The following is a 24,714-nucleotide window of genomic DNA, read 5'->3' as shown; positions in this document are numbered from 1 at the left end:
GCGTGTGCATGCGTGTGTGTGTGTGTGTTTATGTGAGTGTGTCAGCTAAATTGGGCATAGCAGCAATGCTGTATGGAATGATCAAACAATTGATTTAAAATTTAGTTTGACGCTTCTTGGCTTGAATTTGAGAGGGTTTTGGAGAGACAAGAGAGACAAAGAACAAGAGTGAGGTATATGAGACAGAGGAAGAGAAGTAGGGAGAAGAAAAAGTGAGTGAAGAAGTGAGTTTCAGGAATTTTGAAGGAGACACTGAGTGCGAGTGTGAGCAGAGGTCACTGTCTCAATGCGAGTACATTTAAATACAATCTGTCTTGTGGTTTTAATCACACTCACTGTGGCCACTCCAACCAGCCCAGGCTGGCTCATGTGTGTGAATATGTTATCTCACAGTCTGGGGTATGATTACTGAGAGACCTTTTAAATAAGGTAGCTCAAGTTACTGTATACTGTATAATACACTACTGCCATCCTGTGGTCATACAATAGTATTACTCACTCCCAGTGGCCTTTTTTACAGTACCTTAATATAAAAAAAAAACCTCTCTGTGACATATAATTAAAGGAAAGAATAATATTACTCTGTGGTTTCTCTAAACTTTGGACCTGTGCTACATTAGCATTGCTGCTGCAAACACACACACAAATACAGTGGGCTGCACAAAAACACACACAAACCCATTTCCACACACACACACACACACACACACACACACACACACACACACACACACACACACACACACAGTGGGCAGTACATCCCTAATATCATCCATTATGGTATGATCTCCACTAATAGGCTGCTCCAGTGGCAGGCTAATTCAAGACACTGATTAGCATAAGTGAGCTATGGCATTCATTAGCTTTATCAGGGATTCATAACGCTGACCAAACTGAATGGGATCCTCTACACGCTGTCCAAGATAAGCAGTGAGGTCCTTTACATAGGCTGTTTTCTTCCCACTGCTGCTGACACTTACATAAACACACTCAGATACATGACAGTGGTAAAATTAATATTCTGAATCTGTAGACATTTGAGAAATGTAAAATGACCCACAACAGGCTAAAAATAATCTGTATTACACATTTTAAGAATACAAAGGTGCTATATTATTAAATATGAACATTAACACTTCCACTTAAAGGGATAGTTCAACATTTTGGCAAATTCGGCTATTGTGATAATCCCTATTGTTTTAGGAGTAGGTTCATTACCTTTAATTATCGAATACAATGGAGATGAACGGTACATGTGCCCTGTCCCTCATCAAACTCATCAAATACACAATCCAACAAATTCAAAACTCTCGTGGACAAGTTGTGACCTGCACATTCACCACACTATGAGATAATAATGTAACATAATGAGACAGAGTTGATTTTTGAGGCAAATGCAGAGTTGTGACTCCTCAGCTTTTGGGTCTAAAATCTGATTTGATGACAATGTGACAGCTGCACTGATTAACATTTTGTATTAATACCGCATCAAATAGCATATTAAACATGGCAGTTTCTCTTCAGCCTTGTTTGGCTTGTTGGCACCTGTAAGTTCATTGTTTTGGTTTTCCAGCCCACAGTTCCCACTGCTGTCATCAGCGTTGTCTGCAGCCACAACAAGGCAGCTGTGCTCAGCAGCAGAATAAACAGCAGACGGCCAGGAGCTAGCTAGAGCATACTGTGACGCATTTATAGCAATGAAAACCAGTATCACCACTGTTGTCTGCCTCAGACTAGTGTCAGGTTGTAGGTAGAGAGTAGGGCCCGACCGATATGGATGTTTTGGGGCCGATGCCGTTTACGATTATTAGGGGGAAAAAAATCCGATAACCGATTAATCGGCCGATTATTATTTTTTGTAAATTAAGTTTTAAAATTGTATTACTATAATAATATATCTATATATATTATATAATATATAAATTAGGGCTGCCTGGTCGACCAAAAAATCATTAGCCGACCAAAATTTCATTGGTCGATTACAAATACAGGAAGTCATGACACGTGATACTTTTTTGCACGGCGTCTCTCTCTCTCTCTCTCTCTCTCTCTCTCTCTCTCTCTCTCTCTCTCTCAAAGCGATCAGCGGTTGCTGCCGTGCCCGGCACCGTGTCAGGCACCGTGTCAAAGCGCTCATCGGCGGTCATTCTCCCAGCAGTGTCACGGAGCAGAGACATGATAGTCCCCGCTGCAGTCAGAGTCCCGCTGCTCCACACCGCGGACCCCCCACCCCACCCGTCATACAGCCTCAGCTCAGTCACTCACCCTCATCTACTGTGTTTATTGGTGATAAATGACAGTATAACGGTAAAACCCGACCCCGACCGGCTTGTTGAATCTCGGACCCAACACGGCCGGAGACGAGCATTAATTAATTCACAACCCGACCGCGGTAAAAAAAAAAAAGGGAAACAGAAAGCCAGTGGCAACACTGGTTTTGAGACAGATCAGTCACTCTGCTGTGTGCTGTGACTGAGGTGGTAGTGGATGGAGTTTGTCATGAGGTCGGCGCCGGTGCGGGGGAATCTTTTCAAAGTAAAACCAAGTTTTATTCCCTGCATTTTATTCCTGAGAATATCGGCGACAATCGGCGAGTTTTGGCCGATTACCGATTAGTCTCAAACGGGCTATAATCGGCCGATTTAATCGGCTCGCCGATAAATCGGTCGGGCCCTAGTAGAGAGCTTATAACTACATGGAAATAAGTGACAGTTGTGTTTTGTTTGTCACTGAGTCTAAATGAACATTTTTATCAAATTTGTAGAAATTCTCTCATGGCGTCACAGCAAGGCAAAAACTGGGACCTGTGAAAGTTACTGTGACCCTTGTATATGACCTTTGACCTGTAACACCTTAGTCCTAGTGAACGTTTGCTTCTAATCTGAAGAAGTTTTGTCAAAGTATTACTGAGATATCGCTCCAGTGTTATTGAGATATCGGATTTTCCGTTTCCAGTAGGACTGAGAGCGACTGGTCGAGCGCAGCCAACACACCCCGACCTCTAGTGCCTGTGGGCCAGACTCCAAAAATAAACTTCAGCTCAACCATCTGCCTGATAAACATCTGTGTCTTTCAAAGTCATTTCACCCAGTTTGTAACAGAGGCTCTCTGTTGTCATGCACACACTCCTCCAGAGTAACACAAGACATTGGACATCTGTTTTCACAAGCTGAGTTGCTCCCTCATACCTGATTCTGATGTGTAAAATCCATTTCCCTTCAACAATGGCTACAAACATCTCTCCTCGCATCATAAAAGCTACGAGCATGAAAAGTGGGCACTTCACACAGCGTTTTGGGGGTGGGGGTGGGGGGCAGGCTAGACGCTGACGGAGGAAGGTGCAGCCTGACTTTTGGGTTGGGCTGCTGGGAAAGTTAAAGACCATAAAATTAGTTTGGAGCAATAAATTGTTTCAACCAACTGAGGGGTTTTTGCCTGGACAATCAATTTTTGGATGAAGTTGCTAGCCACGCTATGCTGCTGTGGCCTTCCTGAGTCAGTGTAATGCTGAGCTGGATGCAGTGTGTGTGTGTGTGTGTGTGTTCGTAGGTATATTGACACTGGGGTGTCTGGGTGAGTAATGGGGGCGTAGCAGAGTTTAGATGGCTTCTATCCTCCTTCCTATCCAGTGCCGGAGAAGGTCATCACTCATACAGACAGAGAGGGAGAGAGAGGAGAGAGAGAGGAGAGTGACGGTGCGCGTCCAGGCAGGAAAGAGAGAGTGTGAACAAGTGAGTGTGCGAGCGAGTGTATACGTATATACTATGTGTGTGTGTGTGAGAACAGAGCGGTGGTACTAGGGGGGGATGAAGAGCGATGGAGGAAGAATGAGAGTCGGGGGCTGGACAGAGGGAGGTGGAGAACGTGTCTGTACTCGAGCATGCAAGAAAAGTCTCTCTTTTGGGACACAACAACCACAACCACGGCCTCCAACTATGACAAATGCTTTTTATGCGAGGACTGTTGTCGGCCACTGGCTCAGCCAACTACAAAGCCCTAAAGCCTCACTAAGACTAGACAAACACTCCAGTCTGTGGCTTCACTGCAAACCCCAGACTGAGTGACCACACAGCAGTCACACACTTACTGTATCTAGATACTGTACAGACTTTGGCTGGTTTAGGTAATTATAGACTCTCTTTTTTTTTTAGGTGGTAATGCTCATCTTGGAGTTGTGTCATTACTCGTTGTGTGTGCTCTGTTTTGTTGAATTTATGTGTGGGTGGAAGAAGCCAGAACTTCCCTGGTAAACAGTCCTGCTTTTATGTAGTACTTTTGTCAGAAAATCAAACCCACAAGACAAGTCATAAACAAACAGCTGCAGGCGCTACAGCTTTTCATTTTCCTGTTCTCGGTTGTTTTGCTTTGGGTGGATGATGAGCTCCCTGGGCCTTACTGAACAAAGAAGAAAGAAAAAGAAAGAGATACCAGTCGACCTTTAAATGGTTTTCACCTCCTTCCCTCGATAATCTGAAGAGTTCAGTTTTAATGTGTCGGTCTTTACTTTTACCAATAGACATTACGGAGGTTGTAATTTAGAGACAAAGCCTGGGGCTGCTCCACAGACACAGACGTGATGACTCAGAGACCCACTCACTGGGATATGAGAACATTTGCTCTTTAACTAGAGTTACTCTTTAACTGGAAGCTCATCACTGTAAAACTCAATTGAGTGAAGTCAAGACTTCAGAGTGGACAGCCGTAGCAGCCCTTTGAGGCTCTACCTGAAGGGATAGTTCAACATTTTTGCAAATTTTTAGAACGGCGGAGCAGAGCCGCGAGCTGCTCAGAGCTACGTTACGGAGGCTAATGGGATGTCTTGGTTTCCCTCATCAAACTCATCAAATACACAATCCAACAACTCCAAAACGCTCTGGTGGACAAGTTGTGACCTGCACATTCACCACGCTATGAGATAATAATGTAACGTTACGAGACAGAGTTGTTTTTGAGGTATATTCATACAAAACCGCTGATGCGCGTTCCTGTAGGGGGCAATTGTCGGCAAGCAGTCTCTGCACTTGCCTCGAACACAACTCTGTCTCATAACGTTCTGTTATTATCTCATAGCGTGGTGAATGTGCAGGTCACAACTTGTCCACGAGAGCGTTTTGGAGTTGTTGGATTGTGTATTTGATGAGTTTGATGAGTGAAACCAAGAAATCCCATGAGCCTCCGTAGCGTAGCTCTGAGCAGCTCGCGGCTCTGCTCCGCCGTTCTAAAAACAGCTCGCACCGACAATTAAAGGTAACAAACCTACTGCTATGACTATAGGGATCATGGCAATGGGCCAATTTGCCAAAATGTTGAACAATCCCTTTAAGGAACAGTTTTACTGCCAGAAGAGCACAGTATAAATTCACACTGAATCAGACAATCTTAGCTCACACTACATCTCACTGAATCCAGGGCCAATGAGATCCATGATGATGCTCAGTCTTTTCATCATCACTAAATCCACTCCTGCTGTCAAGTTGCAGGTTTTGATTTGTGTCCACGGCCTCATCTGACTCACTCCTCAGTGTCAAACTCCTGTGGCTGCCAGCGCAGCAGACCACCAGTGCTACAGAGAACTATCCTTCTCTCCTCCACTGTTTTATCACCTGCTGAAAACTACGGCCAAAGTCTCTCTCCTGCGTCTTGCTGCTCTCCGCCTGGACTTCCTCACTTTCTCCTTCCTGGCTGAGTAACTGAACTTGAACTAGAAATTAACTCAAGTTAACAAAAAGTCAGGTTTGCAGTTAAGGAAGCTATGATGTAAATCAAAATACATGGAAGATAATTAAAATAATTTATTAAAAACATAATTTAATTTTAGAACATGTGAGTTCACACCATTTCATGTAAACACTGATGTTTAAAAACAGTACATAGCATCTTTGAGACATTCATACCAGTTCATCGGTGGCTTCTAACCAACCATAATCCCGTCGTTTAAAGACAGTGAAGTCCGTGTTACTGGAACCTCTCAGGGTCCTATGTCACCAACCGCTCCCTCCTCAACGGACGGTCCAAACATTTCAGTGTGTCCGATGTTCCTGGCCGCATCCAGGGATCCGTGGCGACAGTTTCTACGGAGCTCTGGCGGTGACGGTTGCGCGGAGAAAAGTTAGGAGGGGGGGAGTCGTCGTCAGAAAGGTCCACTGGTCCTGAAGGAGGAGCAGAGAGACACCGGTCAGACGCTGCAGGAATCACATTGCACTGTTTTTCTTCCTGTAGAAGCCACTGGGTTTGGTATGTGGACAAATATTTGTTGTATAAAAAATGTTAATGTTGTTCTTTATCCAACTAGAATAAACACTTTCCACGGGTATTTGAACACTGGCTGAGTGTAATCACCACTGGGCTTTTGAAACCCATTAAAGCTCTTATGCAGAATTTTAATTCATGACATTATGAAAAATACTCCGCTGCTTTCATGAAAAATTGCTTTTGCTGATATTTGTTTACCTACAACAAAACCTAAATCACACAAAACATAACAACCAGCAGTGATCAATCTTTCTTATCGTACCTGCAGTGTTGCCACGACGACTCAAAGCCATCAGGCGACCGTTCCCGCCACGGCTCCGCCCGTCTCCCCTCTGCTCCACCTCCTGCTGCAGCCTGGAGCCTATGTAGTCGTCATGTTGGCCAACGGAAGCCGCTCGCTCCTGAAAGAACCCACAGGACGACAAATCAAGACACTGATGTTGCAGCTTGCTAAATTCTGGCTGTTCTGAACATGGTGGTGTGTAAAGCAGCGCAGCACCTGGAAGTGCTGTGAGTGTTTGGCCAGCCTTCTCCTCTCCCTGGCCGACAGCTGGGGCATCTTCTTAAACTCGGGGGTGTGGGGCACTGGAAAGGCGTCGCCTAGGGGGTCTCAACACAGCAAAAACAAAATAAGAAACTTAGAGAATTCTTAGTCCAACATCCTTCTGCTTGGTCCCACTCCTTTCTATTTACATCATCCTGTTGACAATCAATGTTTAAATAACTATAACGGCTACACTCCAGATCTAAATTTGTTTTAAAAGATAAAGTATATTCAACCTAGGTTACTTAAAGCAGAAGTAAGCGGAATGTTTGTGTTAATATAAGTCTTAAATAGTTACATCTTCCGACAGCAATCACTTATATAGAGTGTTTGGTCTGAAACACGGGTCTGTCAGTCACTCTGCTCTGCTGTAAGCCGAGGAGAAAACGTTCCTTGTATCCTACAACCTTTATCCAATGAGGAGAGAGAACGGCATAAAGGGGCGGTCCTCTCTGTGTGTGCAGCCAAGGGATGCGCGTGAATGTGGTGACGTAGGGACGAGGGCGGGGACTGATAACTCCATCGGCTGACAGGAAGTTAGCCAAAACGACCGGATCGCTTACTTCTGCTTTAAACATCTAAGTTAGTCTGTTACCTGTGACGAACTACAAACTTTTGAGCTTTACAACTGACCTTGAAGAACACTGAATTGTTTATGTTGGGTGGTCTGAGAGAAGATGTGTTTGTAAAATATGTATAACAGCCCCACAGAGCGACGTATGGAGCAACAGCAGCAGATGCTACAGCTAAGAACAAACATCCACTGTCATTAACAGTTTGAGCACAGACTGGACAGAACCTGCTGAAGTCTGCTCACTAGCTCGTCTGCACCGTTTGTGTTGACGATTAATCTAATCGCAATCGCGATGTCACGCCGTGCGATTACGTAATCGCACAAAAGAGTGCGATTGGCGATTTAAAGTACATAAATGTGCGACCGCGTGAGCCTGTAAACGGGACTTTAACTCTTGTAGTGTGTGGAGCAGAGCCGCTAATGTGTGCAGCATAGCAGACTCCGTCAGTAGTCATGTGACCAGCAGATCTGATCACGTGACTACCCAGCTGGCAGACAGCGCTCCGTGTGCTGCAGGACCGTCTCCCCGTGATTACAGCAGGTGTGGAGCTTTAGCGTCACGGAGCGAACTGTGTTTTACTCCGCAACATGTGCAGTGCGTTTAAAAAACGAGGAGGTATATGCCTGTTGGGGCGAACGACCAGAAAGCTTCGGTGTTTGGTTTTCTTTTAACTGTCTTTTTTATTTTTATTTTACGGTAACAGCCACACTCATTTGCCGTCTCCTCTCGTCTCCTCCGTTGTGTGTGTGCGCGCGCGCGTGCGTGCATGTGTGTCTGTCAAGGGGGCAGTTGTCGGTCTGAGAAGTGAAGCTCACTTCCGCGTTCAAAAAACTGCAATCCCCCCGGCTGTCGCTGGGGGCTGGCTCCAGAAGGGAGCAACTCCAATTGAGCCCCATGTTAAAATAGCCGATTTTACAGCTTAAAAAAACATATTTACAGCCTGGTACATTTTATTTTTTTGGTCTCAACCGATAGTTTCTACCCCCGCACACACTCTGAGGGGGGTGAATTTTTTTAAAACTCTACCGTTTTACTATTATTAGGTTTAAAGTTCTGGCCAATCAGGGCGCAGAACCGTTGAGTGACAGGTCCGGAGACCACTGCTACGAGGCCAGTGGCCGCACCGCTCCAACTATGGCAAGTCAAATCCAACATGGCGCGGTTCAAACCCCCGTAGTAGCGGCACAAAACAGACTCCCCCAAACCAATGGGTGACGTCACGGACGCTACGTCCATTCTTTTTACAGTCTATGGTGTCTGTCTGTCTCTGTGTTACCTGTGTGCTGTGAGAGGAGGGAGGGGGGAGAAAGGCATTGTAATAAATGATGGCATCGCAGTAGACTATGAAACTGCACAAAAAGTTACCTATTTTTTATTTAATACAAAGATACTGTAAGGAAACACTTATTATTTGAGAAATACACTCCTAAAATATGGTTATTTCCTGTGCTGTGCTTGATAATCAAGCAAATAGACTCCTTACAGCATTAATTTACAATATCGTAATCGCAAATCGCAATATTTTCCACCATAATCGCAATCGCACATTTTTATCAAATCGTGCAGCACTACTTGGCAAGACGTCAGCCTGACAGCAGGAAGACAGCTGTTAGCTTAGCGTTAGCTCCACGGCAGGAACACATGGAATAAAGTAAAGTCTGCACACTTACTTACACTTACTATAAGTAATGTGTTGTGTGATGTGCACAAAGTAGACACTACTGTATGTCATACAGCTGTAAGTGAATAATTTAGAGCAAGTAACCAGAACACAAACTTATTCTATCATTCAATTAAAATAAAATAAAAAACTTTTTCTCGTGGAGGTGCATGAAAAAATAAAGTATTGCTTATTTTGATTTCATGGTGGTCTTACCAATGAACGCGCTCTCTGACTCCAGCAGAGAACCTCTTGCAGATCCTCCCATCACACTTCTCTGCAACATAAACACACAACTCTTTTCATAATTCATTTGTAATGTTGCTACAGCGTGTACAACAAAGAATTTTCCTTTCAACTCACCAGATAGTCATTTTGTCGTGGCGGCGACAGGTCAAAATAATCTGGAACACAAGAAGGACATTGTTTACTGTCTTTTATTTCCTCACTGTAATAAAACATGTAAAGACTCATGGAGCAGCTGTCACTGTGCAGATCATTTCCTCTGATACGAAACACCAGATAAAGATACATTTATGAATCCTCAACGTTAGAAAGTTATTTCCAGCGTTGACCCTGCAAAATGAACTGTCCTTCCAGGGAAAGAGCTGCAAAAGAATCATATAAAAAAGAAAAAAAACATGAAGTGCTCTTACCGTCCTGAACTGTGGACCTCTGGCTTCCAAGCTGCTGATATGGATCCCTGTAGTCGTGCCTCCTCCGGCTGCTCACACCCACGTCCTCTAGTTTAGGAACCTCACTGGAGCTCAGCCTGGACCTCCCATCTGACTCACAAATGCACACACCGAATGTTACTGGCTGTCTGATAACATTGACTTGTATTGGAGTTCAGTTAAGAACTCTCAAAGCTGTGAACCACCTGTGTATTTGAGCTGAAGAGAGTCGTGGATGCGCGTCAGGTTTCTGGGTTCCATGTTTCTGGAGTTGGGCCTTCGCACAGGAGCCTGGAGCCGCAGCCTGGCCATGTCAAACACATCCACCTCAGGGCGCTCCCGATGTCTGGACAGATCACACAAACAAACCTTAACACACACTGAGTGTCACTCTTATAGTGTGACACTTACACAGCCCCTTTAGATTAACCTATAAATGCCCCAGCACAATACAGTAGCTATTCAGTACTGTACATGTAATGTGGGCATTATGCCCTTTACCATTACCTTTATGACCATTTCAAATATAAAGCTTCAGATATATTTTTTTATTACATATCCATTACCTTTATGCATTTAACCATCAGTCCATTATTTTAAACTATTTAAATTGTTGATCCATAACCTTCAGTTATCCATCGCAATCATTTCTGTCAGTGTTAGCCGTTAAACCTCTCTGTCTCCACACATAGTGCTCAGGTGATCAGGCTTACTCAATATGACGATTTAGTTTCTTTCTTTTCCAGTTGGTTTACATTCATGGTCAGACCTGTGTGAACTCAGTTGTCCACCTTCGTTTATTTTAATCGCAACTAAACACCTGGAAAAGTTCAATGATAAAATCTTAAACAGGTGTGATGCTCTCATAGTGACAAAACCTCTCCATCGACAGACGCATATAAACTTAAAACCGCTTCTGAATATTATCAGGTTTCAGTCAGTGAGTGATGCTCCACCAGATCTGACCTGTCACTCAGAGGAGAATCTAACTCCTCCCAGTCGCCCTGCTGCAAACGTTTTTGTTCGCTGTGAAGCTGCCGACGCAAAGCTGACAGCTCACTGAACACATCGCGCTGGTCCCCTGAAAACACACACACACACACACACACACACACACACACACACACACACACACACACACACACACACACACACACACACACACACACACACACACACACACCAATATCAATTCTCAGAACAAACCTTTAACAAGTAGATAATATCACAGATGTGAACCATTAAAGGTCCAGTGTGTAATATTTGTCAAGGTTTATTGGCAAAATCTGAATACACTACTAATGAATATATTTGTATACCGTAAGTGTAAAATTGCTATAAAAAAAAATCTGTTTGGTTTTCATAGCCTTATAATTCTTCTTTCATATCTTACACTGTATATCCACCTTTTTCTGAACGTCAAAAATGTAAGCTGGTTTTGCTCTTCCGGTGGAATTTTATGCATGGATTTTTTTTTTTTTTCAATGAAAATCTGTAAAACGCATGGATCATCACACCAGCTTTTAACAATGGATATTACAAATTCACATCCGTGTTAAAAGCCAGCGTTTATAGATCCATGCATTTACCACAACTATGACAATGACTGAAAACCATGGAAATGTAAACGTAAAATTCCACTGAAAATGCAACACCGGCTTTCGGTTTTGACCATAAATGACGTTCGGAAACTTGTGGATAGTGTCACCATCTTGCGCCGCCATGTTTGTATGGAATGGAAAATCACGCCAACCAGAGAGCACGTTTCAAGAGTTTCACGTTCATAAATAAATAGAATTATTTAATAGATAAATAATAGAATCTGAATGCTAGACGTCACTGTTTTCCCCTCATTTTACACACTGCAGATTTGTTTTGTTAGGATTTAAGGGTTATTTATCTAAACTAGCATTTACTGATCCAAGCGAAGTGCACATACTGGTATGTGTGTGTATATGCATGTATATAGTACCTGCGGCTCGAAGCTGGTTCCTACAAGCAGGGACAGGAGGGGACTGGAGACCAGACAAAGAACGCTCCTGAAACACAGAAAGAAGGTATGAAAAGAGAGAGATACACAGCAGGAGAGAAAACACATCATTAACCTTTATTTATCCAAGGTACGAGCTGCTGAGAAAACATCCTCTGTCATAGAGAGAAAGAAAGTTTTTGTCAAATCAAAACGAGACCACATTTTTTGTAAGCAATGGGGACAAGTAGGATACCTGTGGAGATTATGTGTGTGTGTGTGAGAGAGAGAGAAAGAGAAAGAGACTCACAGACAGCGGGGCAGTAGAGTGCTGGCTGTCAACAGTCGGGGGTCTGGGGGTGTACTGTTGTAGCCCATGTTTCTTCTGCAGGGTGGGGATTGGAGGCGAAGGCTCCCTGTGGACCTAAAGAAAACACCGTCTCCCATTCACTACATTACACTTTACTAGAGTGGCTCCACACAGTGACAAGAAGTAATCGACTGAACTTTCTCAAGGTTTTATTTCAAACAGAGCTGCTGCAAAAAACTGGCTGACATATTCAACCGAGAGGGGACAAACGACTGTAAAACGCTGTGTGGTGTTTGATCATTCATTATAAATCCATTAATCCATAGCACATTATCCATCCCTGCTGTAGTGGGTGCTGAGGGTCCACGGTCTGATGAATACATCCGACAAATTACCCTTACAAAAATGACCTGTCTGGATTTCTTCCCTTTAGTTTGATCGATAAAAGTGTCGAGCAGAAGGAGAGCCTCAGGGCTCTGGTCTGGTGTGTGGCTGTAGCTTCACACAGGACTGGAAGACCTGAGGCTGCCTCTGATCAAACATCTTCATCTTTACTGTTTATCTTCTGGACAATACAAGCATTGGATCGTTTATCAGAGAGGAGATGAGAGGGTTTTATCTTTGTCACTGCTGACATCTCCTGAACCGGAACATGCCGACTAAAACTGCGCAGCTGGGATAGACGGGTTTCTTGTGTACAAACAATACGAGGTGCACGCGCAACCAGGGGGCAAAAGACTGCTTCGGAGTGAACTGATATCAATATAGATGCCGTATTGTTTGTAGGGCTGGGTACTCGCTCGGCTTGGGGCGATATCCGAGTGCCATTTAACTAATCGGATACTCGCCCCCAATTGGGGGGGCGGATAGCAATTTGAACACATTTGTTACTGTCACAACATGACCTGTCCATCTGCCTGTGTGTGAGAGAGAGTCACAGCCGCCACAGACTTGTTTATTAATGGGAAACGCTGGATGCACTGGTTGATAAGTTTAGTTTTTACCAGACCCATATAATATTCCCAGTGACGAATGGATTTCAGATACAGACTGTTTGTGTGTGTACACAAACGACAATTTCCGTGCATATAAGTCTTGATGAAACTTTTAAAATTTTTTAATTTATATTATTTTTTGTTTTATAACACCGGTGCTGCACAGACTCTCGCTGCCTTTAGGACCTTCAGGACCCCAATCCGCCCTTTTAATGGCCTGGAGCCATAATCTTCTTCCTTTTTTTGGCAAACGGATGAGATCCCCTCGGGATATTATACAATTTCCATCCATCCTTTTGCCGGTTTGTGCAGTTAACAGCACAACAACTCCTTGTCCTTTTCTTTTGCTGCTTGACTCCGCTTGTAGTAAACAGTGAGAAATGTCCCACTTTCTGCCCCCTGTTTTGTGTTTTGTCAAGTGGCTGTGGAGACATCAGTGGACTGACCTCCTCCACACGGGCCTGCCGCTCCCTCTCATACTGCCTCCTCAGAGCAGCGTTCTCCTTCTCTTCTGCGTCCTTCTTCTTCCAGTCTGCTTCCTTCTTCCTCTGTTCAGCCAGCTGGATAAGCTCTTCATTCTTAGCCTTTTGCTGTGAGACACGGACAGGAATGGATTTAGATTATTTTCCTGTAGCCTACTAAAATAAAAATCTAGATGCAAACCCTGTCCACAATGCTGCTTTTAGCCCTTCACCTCCATTTCCTTCCGTTTCTTCCTCTCCTGTTCCTCCTCGTACTCTCTCTGGATGCGAGCCCTCTGCTCTGCCAGCCTCTTCTCCTCTTTCTCCTCCTCCAGCCTGGTCCGTTCCCTCTCCTCGGCCTTTTTACGCATTTTCTCATCAATCTGTTAACAAACACACATTGAACGGGGAGCAAAAATCGATTAAAAACAAACTCACACAAAAAAAAAAAAACTCACATAACAAGTCTGATTTGGCTGTGAAGTTGAAGCAGCAAAACTATTTCTGGACTAGTTATCTCAAATTTACTTGCACTGTTCCACATGCAGCTAGCTCAATTTCAGGAGAACACAATCTCTAAAGTGCAGTCGGCTGCCAGCGGGAGCGATGCTGCACGGGGCAGCCTTCCATACAAACAAAAAGTACCGTCGGCTGTTTGAAGCAGTACCTGCTGTTTGAGGTAAGCTTTGTACTTGTCCTGCTCCTGGAGCTGGTGCTGGGTGGGCTGGTTGGCAAACACATTGCCTCTGGCAAACTGGGGGGTTTGGACGTGGGTGAAACCTGCACAAAGAGGAAAACAGGAAGAAATTAAACTGTGAGTTTGATCAATGAACCGCTCTTTTCTAAATAATGTTCCTCCCAGGTCAGGAGGAAAAAATCAGAGCTAGTCTTATTTTTCTCCCCGGTCACATCATCATCAACAGCTCACTATGACATGGCAGCTAAGGTCTGTGCTTCACCTTGTCACTGGAGAAACAAACTTGTAAACCTAAATGAGCCATAGAGTCTGGCAGACGGCACTTAGTGTCTGTTTCTCTCTCCTTTGCAGTGCTTTGTGAGCGTGATTAAAACATCAGTGTTGAAAGTTTAATTGTTACAGCATCAGCAGAGACATTATCAGAGCTCCGTCCATGAGACATTTATTTTCCCAGCTGCTAAATGCTAAAGTTGTTCCAAACGGCAAAACCGCTGCTTGTCGCCCGATCATGTTCCTGTTGGGCCACAAAAACATCGAAAACATCCTAAGAGGCAGACTGTATGTCTTGCTCTTCATTCATCATGATGCACAGTATTTCTACTGTATCGATATGTTTACATTTTCAATTGTGATGCAGATGTGTTGCGATACTCAATGTAATTATAACATTGGTTTCTGTTCTAATTGTGCCTTACCTCCTAATAAAAATATTAACCAAAAAAAAATATTAACCAAAAAAAAACCGCTGCTAAATAAATCAAGGATGAATCTGGTCTCTCTACCGTCGTGGATGCTGCACTCTGCTACAGTACCAGAGACCCTCTCGTTGGGGTCGGGGGGCTCCGCCTGGCGTGGCGTCATGGCGGCCGTGGCTCGCCTCTGCCACTGCTCTGGGTTGCTGTAGGCCTCCTCATTCAGCTTGTGCATCTGGTTGAGGTCAGCTGGCCAACAGGAAGTACAAGTTAGAAGCATATTAACCTCTGTATCAACATTATAATGTCAAAGATTTTTTTAAAAGAGACTACAGTTTGGGACCTACCAATGAGATTCCCAGTGCTGTCTCTGAGAGGGGCTCCTCCTCCCCCTCGCCCCCAGGGCTGGTGGTTCTTCATGTCGGCCTCCAGCTGGGCCTCGTAACGCTCCCTCTCCACCTGCTCCAGGCGCCTCCTATGCTGCTGTTCCTGGATCTGCAGAATAGTATTTTCAGTTACAACAATGTCCTCATATTATAACAATCTTTGATTTATCAGTTGTTGTTTCCTCTCAGTAGTATATGCATTTATCATTACTGTGTACAACTACAGCTGTATTAAAAGAGGAACTATGCAGGATTTTTAGCTTAAAGGGATAGTTCACCCTAGAATGATATTTCGCTCATTATCTACTCACCCTCATGTTGACTAAGGGCTGGAAGAATTTTCAGAGTCCACCGTCCCTTCTCTGAGTTACAGGGGGTCTTGGCGTAGCAGTGCATTTCAATGCCACGGTAGCAAAGGGACACCAGAGCTCTTCGTAAAAAAACACACACAAAAAAAACATCCAAATACCTCCATGATGCTCGTATGTAATGTCCGTCTTGTGCTGAAGCCCCAAATTGCGTAATTGTCCCGAAAAAAATTAAATAAGTGATACTGAGACCGACTCGAGTCTCAGTCGGTCTCAGTATCAGTGCGAACCTTGCGCATGCGCGCTGGCAGCGGAAGAGCGGACAACAGACACTAGGAGCTAATGCTACAAACATGCTTGGAATGTGGACTTATTTAATTTTTTTCGGGACAATTACGCAATTTGGGGCTTCAGCACAAGACGGACATTGCATACGAGCATCATGGAGGTATTTGGATGTTTTTTTGTGTGTTTTTTTTTACGAAGAGCTCTGGTGTCCCTTTGCTACCGTGGCATTGAAATGCACTGCTACGCCAAGCCCCCCTGTAACTCAGAGAAGGGACGGTGGACTCTGAAACTTCTTCCAGCCCTTAGTCAACATGAGGGTGAGTAGATAATGAGCGAAATATCATTCTAGGGTGAACTATCCCTTTAACTATGCATTTTTACCTTAATTAAAAAGCTTTGCAGTAATTGTGATGGTTTAATAAATGACTTGTAGTGTGTTACAGGGAGAATAGAGGATCTCTGCCTTCCACAGAGCGTCTCTTGGATGAAAAACAACTTTGCGAGATCAGCGCTGCCGCCCTCGTGTCCCAGCTCTCGTCTCTGCGCGCCCTGACACAAACGCGCCCCGTAAACTGTAATCTCTTGTTTATGACAGATTAAACTACACAAATATACAGATTGTAACATCGTACATAATACATAGCATTATCTACCACTCTATTGATTGATTTCTCGCCAGTTTCCTTGTAAGCAAATGCACATGGCCAGGAGGAGTGTTAGCAAAACAGAGGAAAGGCGACCGGACTTGTATAGTTCCCCTACATACTGATTAGGAGTTATGATGAATATTCATCAAGGTGCTTCCTATGTAAATCCAAATCTATCTAAAAAACTAGCCAACTGTTTTTTACACATACAAGATACATTTACATGGTGTAATAATGATGCCAGAACGACTGCTCAGTATAAGATTAAATATGGCAAGTCATTTTAACCTTTTGCTAGAAGCAGCAGGTTAAACTCATGAGCCGTCGGTTAGGAAACATTTGAAGGATTGCTGAAATGATCGTGTGTGTTGCAAAAATGCCTGGAAAGAGCTAACAAGCTGAGGAGAAGGGTATAGAGAGGATCTCTGTTTCTATAAAGGGACAATAGGAGGAAGTGGGAGGGGATTGAGGTGGCACTGCAACATAAACCAACACCTAAATACAAGCACAAACACTTCTACAGCCAACTCCATCATGAACACATTACTGAGGATCTAAGAGCTAATTAACTCACACTGCACCTTTGTGTCTTTACAAGATCAGTTTTACCTTGTTATAAAGCTCGCCGCTCCCGCTCCTGGAAGCTTCCTGCCAACATATCAGCCACTAGGATGTAGTGAATTAAACCCATCTTTTAAGTTTACTGTCACTATTCAGCTAAGTCTCCCTGCTACTGCTGTTTCCAATCTACCACCTAAGGCAAGATGATATTGGTCATACACACTAAAGGTATCTGACAACTGCAATCACAAATCTGTAACTATTATGACCAAAATCTTAACAGTGTTTGCTGTACAAACATTTAAAAAGTAGATCACATTCAGTACTTCCACAACAATACTACTCTGAAATGCTGTGAAATACGGTGAGTGTCTGGTGTTTTAATGATGTTTCTCCTTTTAGTCAATCCTCTGAATCTACTCTAATAAAAATAAACATTCACTAATAAAATCAACTTGTTTGATATGTCACCAGAATATATTCTTGAACTAGAACCAACTAAACTTTTTTTTTTCCGAAACCCACCTGTTCTTTGAGAGCATCTCTGTAGGTCAGTATCCTGTCCCTGGTTGGCCTGGATATCTCTGAGGGGAAAACCCTGAGCTGTGAGTCCCCAGCAGAAGCTTCTTTGTTTGGCCTGTCAGGAGAGAAGCAAAGTCAGAGTGCTCACATCCAACCATGAGTTGAGCTTTACTGTTTAAATAAGAATGTCTCATTTACTAAAAACTAACAATGCAATCACTTTGTCTCGTTAAAATGTCATCTAGCATGCAAATTTCAACCACTAGTGTTTTCTGCAATTTATGGGGCATTTAAAGCTGATTTCAAATTTAGGGATACAGATATTGGCAATTAACTGTTTTCTGATTGTCTCATGCTCCAGGACAAAACACTCAAAGATCAAGAGGAGATATTTACTGAATCGGTGGCTTGGGGAAGCTGCTTCCACTGTGCTGACTGTGCGGGCTGTGGTTACCAAACTGGCTGTGCACACCACCCCCTGGTGGTAGGTTCCAGTAGGACATGGGAAGACCGGCGCCAGGTACAGACAAATGACCGTCTGGACAGAAAAATTAAATGTCAGAATAATAACAATGCCACTTAATATTGTATTTTTTTATAGCCTGCAACTAATATTTCCACTTTAATATGATAATTAACAGAGGAAACCAGTGCTTACAGTAGGCCATGTTCGGCTCAAGCAGGTTTCTGTTGCCATAGCAGTGATGAGGTTCTCCATACGGGCTCCTGTAGGCTTCACTGACGGTCAACGGAGGATGTGGATGGAACAAAGGAATTCTGGGGAGAAATGAATATACAAATCTAAAACTTTCTGTTTTCGGTCACCATATAGTGTATAGTATATGAGATATGAGGTTTACCTGGGAGTGTCAATGGCTCTGGAGAAGGAGGGAGCAGCAGGCTGACTGCTGGGAGATAAACCTCCTCCTCCCAGGCCCAGGGAAGAGCTGTACTCCAGGACGGGGGACTGGAAGGCCACGTGGGGCTGCTCAGGAGGAGGCATTTCTCTCACGCCAATCTTCTCATTACCAGGTAGACCTCTGGACGAGGATTCGCTCTCTCCTGTCGCTGAAGGCTCCAAAATCTGAGGATTTTTTCTCCTGCTCAGACCAAACTGCCTGATTCTGTCTGGCTGGTTTGTGGATCGGAAAAGAAGTGGAAAGAGACAAAAGTCCTTACTGCTACTCATGGATCAATTTATGCACCATTAGCAGGATAATACTAAAAAGAAACTCCAATTCAATTTTGACTGTATTTTCTGAACGACTGATCAGATTAGTTGGATAACATTAATCCTATCTAGGCACTATGACTCTGGCCTTTGACCTTGTTTTAGAGATCAGGAGTATTCTTTGAATAAAAATATCATTAATACAGACATTGCATTCCTCACAAATCACATTCCTCAAATGTAAAATAGTCAAAGTGGCCAGTGATTTTGATGTTTTTATCCACTGACTGATGTTAAAAGTCTTTTTACCCAAAGTAAATCAGAGTTGGTTGTCAGGTGCCAGCTGACCTGTTTCTCAGGATCATTTGCCCCGGTTGCAGCAACTTTCAGCTCCAAGTCTTTCTCCCTGCAACCAGAACATACATTACAGTTGTTTTTTACATTACGCATCGATAGGGAGTTTTAAGAGAGCACGGAGATGTTCAGTGTTTTGCTCTTCAAGAGGATAAAGGGTATTTGACTGACACAATAAGAGTGGCCAGGATGGTAACTGCCTATAAATTATAAAGAACATTTAAAGGGATAGTTCAACAATTTTGGCAAATTGGCTCATTGCCATAATCCCTATAGTTTTAGGAGTAGGAGTAGGTTTGTTTTAATTGTCGGTGCAAGCTATTTTTAGAACGGTGGAGCAGAGCTGCAAGCTGCTCATCTTATTTCTTGGTTTCCCTCATCAAGAGAGTGTTTTGGAGTTGTTGCATCATGTATTTGATGAGTTTCATGAGGGAAACCAAGAAATCCCATGAGCTTCCATAGCATAGCTCTGAGCAGCTCGCGGCTCTGCGCCACCCTTCTAAAAATACTGCTTGTAGTACTAGAAAAGTATGTTTTATGAATGTGTAACACCTATCTGCCCTAAATGTTACCATTGTTTAGCCGTTTCACTGTCCATGAAAAGTCAAAGATCACTGACACACTACCTCTTCTTGTTCCTGTGCTGTTCAGCTATCTGCTCCTGCAGCTCCTGTCTGTAGCGCTCCTTCCTCTTCCTCACAGTCTCATCTGTATCAGCTGCTCCTGGAGTGACAGGACATCATTTACAAAGAGCTCATCACTTTGTTGGAGTTATTGGTAAAAGCTATGAAAAAGGTGCAGCGTGTTTCTTCAATATGTCAAATTTGTGATTAATCAGTTTGGAAAACTAATACAAAGAAACTATTTATCAGTAACTTACAGCACTATCTTTAATCAGTTTCAATCAAGTCATAAATGCATTCTTGTACAGGTGCAAAATGTAAAACATCCTTTAACCTATTATCAGGCCAGTGGCGAACTCAGCCTCCTCATTTTTTGTCAGCACTCTCAATCTCCTGCCTTCTCTGGCAAACCCTGCAGGATTCTCCCTCTTCTCCCTGGGAAATGAAATAAAAACATTGGAAGAAATGCATGAATGCAGGCAAAGAAAGCTATGATTCTAATTTAGTTCATACTTAACACACACACACACACACACACACACACAGAGGAAACGGTGGATAATTTCCCCAGGTACCTGGTGTCTGTCTTATTGGTTCGTCTTTTCTCATAGCTGGCCTCCACCTCTGTGTATCTGTGCCCTCTGCCTTCCATCAGCTCCGGCTGCTCTTCCTCCGATTCCTCATCCACTGGCCTCCCCAGTCTGTCGTGAGGTCTCGGCGTCAGTGATAAGTGGCGCTCTTCCTCCTCAGGACAGAAAGTCTTCACCTCAGCGAGGCGCAGAGCCCTGTGCAACCCCTTGTTCTCCTCTGTCAGAGTGGCTGCATCTTTCTGTGAGGAGGCTCTGTGTTTGGGGAGAATATCTGTCTGGTCCGCATGCAGGTGTTGCTATAGGAAACATGATTGTGTCAGTAAGCATTAATGAGGAAGGTATTAGGTCAATTTGTGATATGCCAGAAACTTGCACATCCTAAAGTTTTGGAAAAAAACAATTATCGTGACAGGCCAAAGATTATTTTTGGTTTTTTTCGAAGTTAATCCTATTTGCAAAAATAAAAAAATATAAAGAGATATTTACCTTGACAGACCTCCTGTTTTCAAGGTGGATTAATGGTCCAACTTCCCCATAGTCCCCAAAGTGTTTTTTCTGTAAAATAAAATGCCACCATCAGTATTGTGAATTTTACCCCAAGGAGCTGAAAGGAGCTAAAACCTGGGCCACAACCCAGAGAGTGGCTCTTCGCCTGTACCTGCCTGTAAAATATCATTGTAAATAATAGCCAGCATTATCTCAAATTCCACTGTAACACAATCAGTATACAAAGTTGAATATTGGTACTACTAATCATTGCATCACCAGCCGTTTAGAATAGAAAAGCCTTTACTGTCATTGAACAAGGATGTTTAACAAAAAAAACAACATCAGAAGAATAATAAATAAAAACATACATACATGATAATGAATAGTAGTAGTAAAAAAATGTATATATTGTACTAAGACTGCTGGTTCATCAGCCTGATGGCCCAGGGATAGAAACTTTTGTTTTAACCTACCAGACTTGACAAGAGCATCAGCCATCATTGCATTTACAGGACAAGAGGTTATAAATAGCAGCAGCACTAGCCGTTCAGGACAGACTGGACGCTACAGTGACTCAGTGTGAGAAAATGATGGGACAGGCCGGCCAGGATGGGGCTATCTTCAGTAGAAGAATAGAAGTAAGAGATGAAGCAGCAAAATAAGGCTGCTGCCCTCTGTAGCCAGGGACAGTTGCTGACAAGTACAGGAATCATTTTTGATGCAGAGCAGCTTAAACTGATGTTAATGCTATAGTGTACTCTCTATGGAACAATACAGCTCCTTTCATTTTGCCTCATGACTGACATCCAGCTGAATTCAAATACCTGGTAAACACATCTTGGTGATGTGATACTCACAGACTGTACCTGTACAAGCTGCTGGGGATACCTGAACACCATGGATTAAGGGATACTGAGAACAGCAACTGTCCTAAGGCTGATTCATTTCTTGACCTCATTTGGAAAGGTCTTTGAAATAGGACAAGGACTAACACACTCTCAGCCTAGAAATGCTGACTTCATTGGATCCATTCTTGGAACACAGCTTTTTTGTTTTTTTGTTTTTCCAGAACATAATTCATAATGCAGAACTGCAAACACTTGTTTTTCACGTTTTTATAGGACCTCTGCACAAGACAAACAAAGCCTTTCATAGAAGTTGGCTGCAAATAGAAGTACTTTAGTTCCAATAGCTTATAATAGTAGATAATGTCTCTAAATATCTAACAGTTAATCCCACTAAAATGACAAAAAACAACAACCTTCAAGCTCATCTGCTTCAGCCAAACAGATCAGTAAGTAGGTAAGTCTGTGACAGTCACCTGAGCCATGTAGCGCCTGTAGTCCATACGGAGCTCATGCTGCAGCCTCTGCTTCTTCCTCTCATACTCCACGCCGAGTGGTAGACCCACACTGCAACTCTCCTCTGACAAAACACAACCGTTAATATTTAATAGAGAGACAAGGTGAAGAGTTTCATGCCAAAACAAGACAACTGCCGACAAACATCTACCGTTCACATGGCAGTAAGACGTTCTCACGGTTTACAGTTACACTTAAAAGTCCATAAATCACCAGCATCAAAAGGAGGGAAATGCAGTCATTTACTGTACCTTTCCCCTGTGTTACAGACTTGGGTGGGATGTTTTCCTTAACTGTAGATCCACAGGTTCTGTGGGGTTTCACCTGTCAGTCAAAAAGAGGGGAACATAAGGCATTAAAAACATGCACAATAGAATAACTGGAAAAAGGGTAATCTCAATTCTGTATAGCTTTCCATTGCCAACTAAGATACTGGAGCAAAATACTGTACTAAGTGGGATGTCATGTGGATTCATCTTTTGTGACCAGAGAGTGAAGTAATGTCTATTTTGACCCCACATTGGTGAAAGCGACCGACACAGTTGGCAAAAAAAAGACTTATTTATTAGGTTTTGATGCACTTCAAGCGAGAAAAAAAAGTAAGGGCAAAGAAAAAGATAGGAGACAATAAATCATAATACCATCATGTCAACTGTCTCACTTCTGCTTCTCTTTGTTACAGTCTTCTAATTTCAGAGTCATTCATTCATTTGTTTGCTCGACAACTTTTGCCAAAGCAGAGAAATAATTCCCACAACGGCATGAGGAGAAAATCCCATCTCCATGGAGAAAGGTCAAAGCCAGCAGCAGGTTTGAACCCAGTATGTCCGTCTTGCTGTGAGGAGACGGCGCTAACACCACTATTGGCATCATGCCTGCCTGCTTTGATTAATGTATCAAGTCTTGTGCATGTTCTGGTGTTTTGTCATGAATAAAAACATAAATATTTGTTGATGAACCTAAATGATATATGATAAAATAAAGTCATAGGCTATACGTAAAGTAAAAAAAACCAAAAATAAAAACGCACCTGATCATCACCAATACCCATAATTAAAACACACCTTTATTTCCATGTAGGGAGGGTCTTGTTCTAGACTGGCCTTATCCTCCGCCACTCTTGCCTTCCGTTCCCTGATGAAGTTGTCCAGCTCATCATCCATCTCCATTTGACCCAGCTGGGAACACAAAATGCCATGCTTTACATACATCACTACTGCGAAGACAGTTTTTATTTATGTAGAGGTTAAAAGACTAAGCTTTAAAGCTGATGACTGACTGAATGCTCACTGCCCTTCAGTGCTCAGTCAGTGCTCTGCCATGGAGGGATAACTGTACACAGGCTTGATCCCAGCCAAACCCTACAGCTGGTCATCTCATTAATTAGCTCCATCCCCATCATCAATTTAATCATGTGCAAGCTGGGAAGAAAACTTAACCCATTTTGTACTGGGGTGAGACACTTTGCAGCTCACCTTTATTGTGTATTAACTGTGGAGATGATAAATCCAAGAAACATGGTTTAGTCCCTAATAACTGTCTTAGGTGCTGTTAGACTGAGGCACAACAATAGGTACCACGTGCTTTAGCGACACTTAAGTGACCCCATTCAGCTGATACTACGTGGGGTCAGATACATGTAGTTCATATTGATTCAGGGCCAAGCTGGTGATGATACTGTCTCTTTAATTCCCTGTTGTTAGGCAACCATGATGAACAGCATAGCGTCACTTTCCTTACTGATAACTTAACGGTTATCACAACACCGACGCCTTTGTGCGATTATGACAAGTAATTCTGGGTTTAACTTAATTGTACGGAGTGTGTGTTTTTTAGTTAGTTAAGCGCAGAATTCGGACTACGTTAGCTAGCCTGTTAGCTTTAAAAAAAAGGTAAACCCAAAGTAGAGGCAATAATAACGACACTTAAACTGGTAAAGCTAACCTCAGCTAACGACTAGCACCTTGTTTAACTAGCGTCAGCTGCCTGTGATAACTGTAGGTTTTACTGTCATAAGTATAAAACAACAACTTACCGTCCAGCGGGGGTTGATTGTGACGTTACCGAGCACGGAAACGTTGGCTAGCTTGAAAATGTTGGCGGCGCCTGACCACAAACAAGTTCCTCACTAGGTCGCAGTACTTCCGGTGTGACGTGTCAAAATAAAACCCCGTGAGAAACCGCTCGCAGCTGTCCGTTAACTCAATCATTGTCAACCCTGTTTTATAAGCTGTTTTGTTGCTTCTTTGAATCCCTAAATGGGATCATTTTGCCCCTAAACTTTGAGTAATCATTACAAATGTTTAAGTTATGTAGGGGCCACTACGTTCCTAGTAGTCTGGGACCCTGGATGAGCTTAGTTTTCATTTTCGACCTCCATCATTTAACTAGTATTTCGTATGTATAATGCACTAAATGTGATTACTTTCTATTGTTTTCAATGAGCCCACCCATTAGAAATCAGACGTCATGACATTTACCTCTTGAGTCTCACCTTCAGTGCGTCACTTGAATGTCCAATGATCGCTGTGAGTGATCCCATGCTACTCTGATCCAGTTTCCGTAAAGCTGATGAAGGCCTGTTT

At 43.2% G+C, this 24,714-nt stretch overlaps 1 protein-coding gene across 6 annotated transcripts; it reads right to left on the bottom strand.

Moving 5' to 3' along the window:
- Positions 1-5,777: 5,777 nt before the first annotated feature.
- On the bottom strand, positions 5,778-24,290 carry LOC146980268 (centrosome and spindle pole-associated protein 1-like). Of its 6 annotated transcripts, none has more exons than XM_085788540.1 (28): positions 24,165-24,290; positions 23,194-23,307; positions 22,381-22,453; positions 22,090-22,193; positions 20,766-20,834; positions 20,265-20,575; positions 20,024-20,124; positions 19,693-19,789; positions 19,022-19,118; positions 18,402-18,673; positions 18,200-18,318; positions 17,938-18,079; positions 17,545-17,656; positions 15,177-15,324; positions 14,920-15,078; positions 14,108-14,220; positions 13,674-13,823; positions 13,426-13,569; positions 11,985-12,098; positions 11,678-11,744; positions 10,672-10,786; positions 9,912-10,051; positions 9,688-9,816; positions 9,395-9,435; positions 9,248-9,308; positions 6,752-6,861; positions 6,515-6,653; positions 5,778-6,149 (listed from the first exon to the last, which is right to left on the bottom strand). In XM_085788540.1, the coding sequence occupies exons 2-28, from the start codon at positions 23,296-23,298 to the stop codon at positions 5,977-5,979; spliced, it is 3,405 nt and encodes a 1,134-aa protein (XP_085644666.1). In that variant the 5' UTR covers positions 23,299-23,307; positions 24,165-24,290; the 3' UTR covers positions 5,778-5,976. The 6 variants fall into 6 exon arrangements, with proteins under 6 accessions (XP_085644666.1, XP_085644669.1, XP_085644670.1 ...); XM_085788543.1 differs by having other exon boundaries at positions 14,950-15,078; XM_085788544.1 differs by having other exon boundaries at positions 19,061-19,118.
- Between the last annotated feature and the right edge of the window lie 424 nt (positions 24,291-24,714).

This window comes from Trachurus japonicus, chromosome 10 (assembly GCF_045865225.1).
Source record: "Trachurus japonicus isolate A0001 chromosome 10, Traja_1.0".
Lineage (NCBI taxonomy): Eukaryota > Metazoa > Chordata > Actinopteri > Carangiformes > Carangidae > Trachurus > Trachurus japonicus.
Note: the sequence above shows the minus strand (reverse complement) of the source record. Positions and strands in the feature narration are given on the sequence as shown.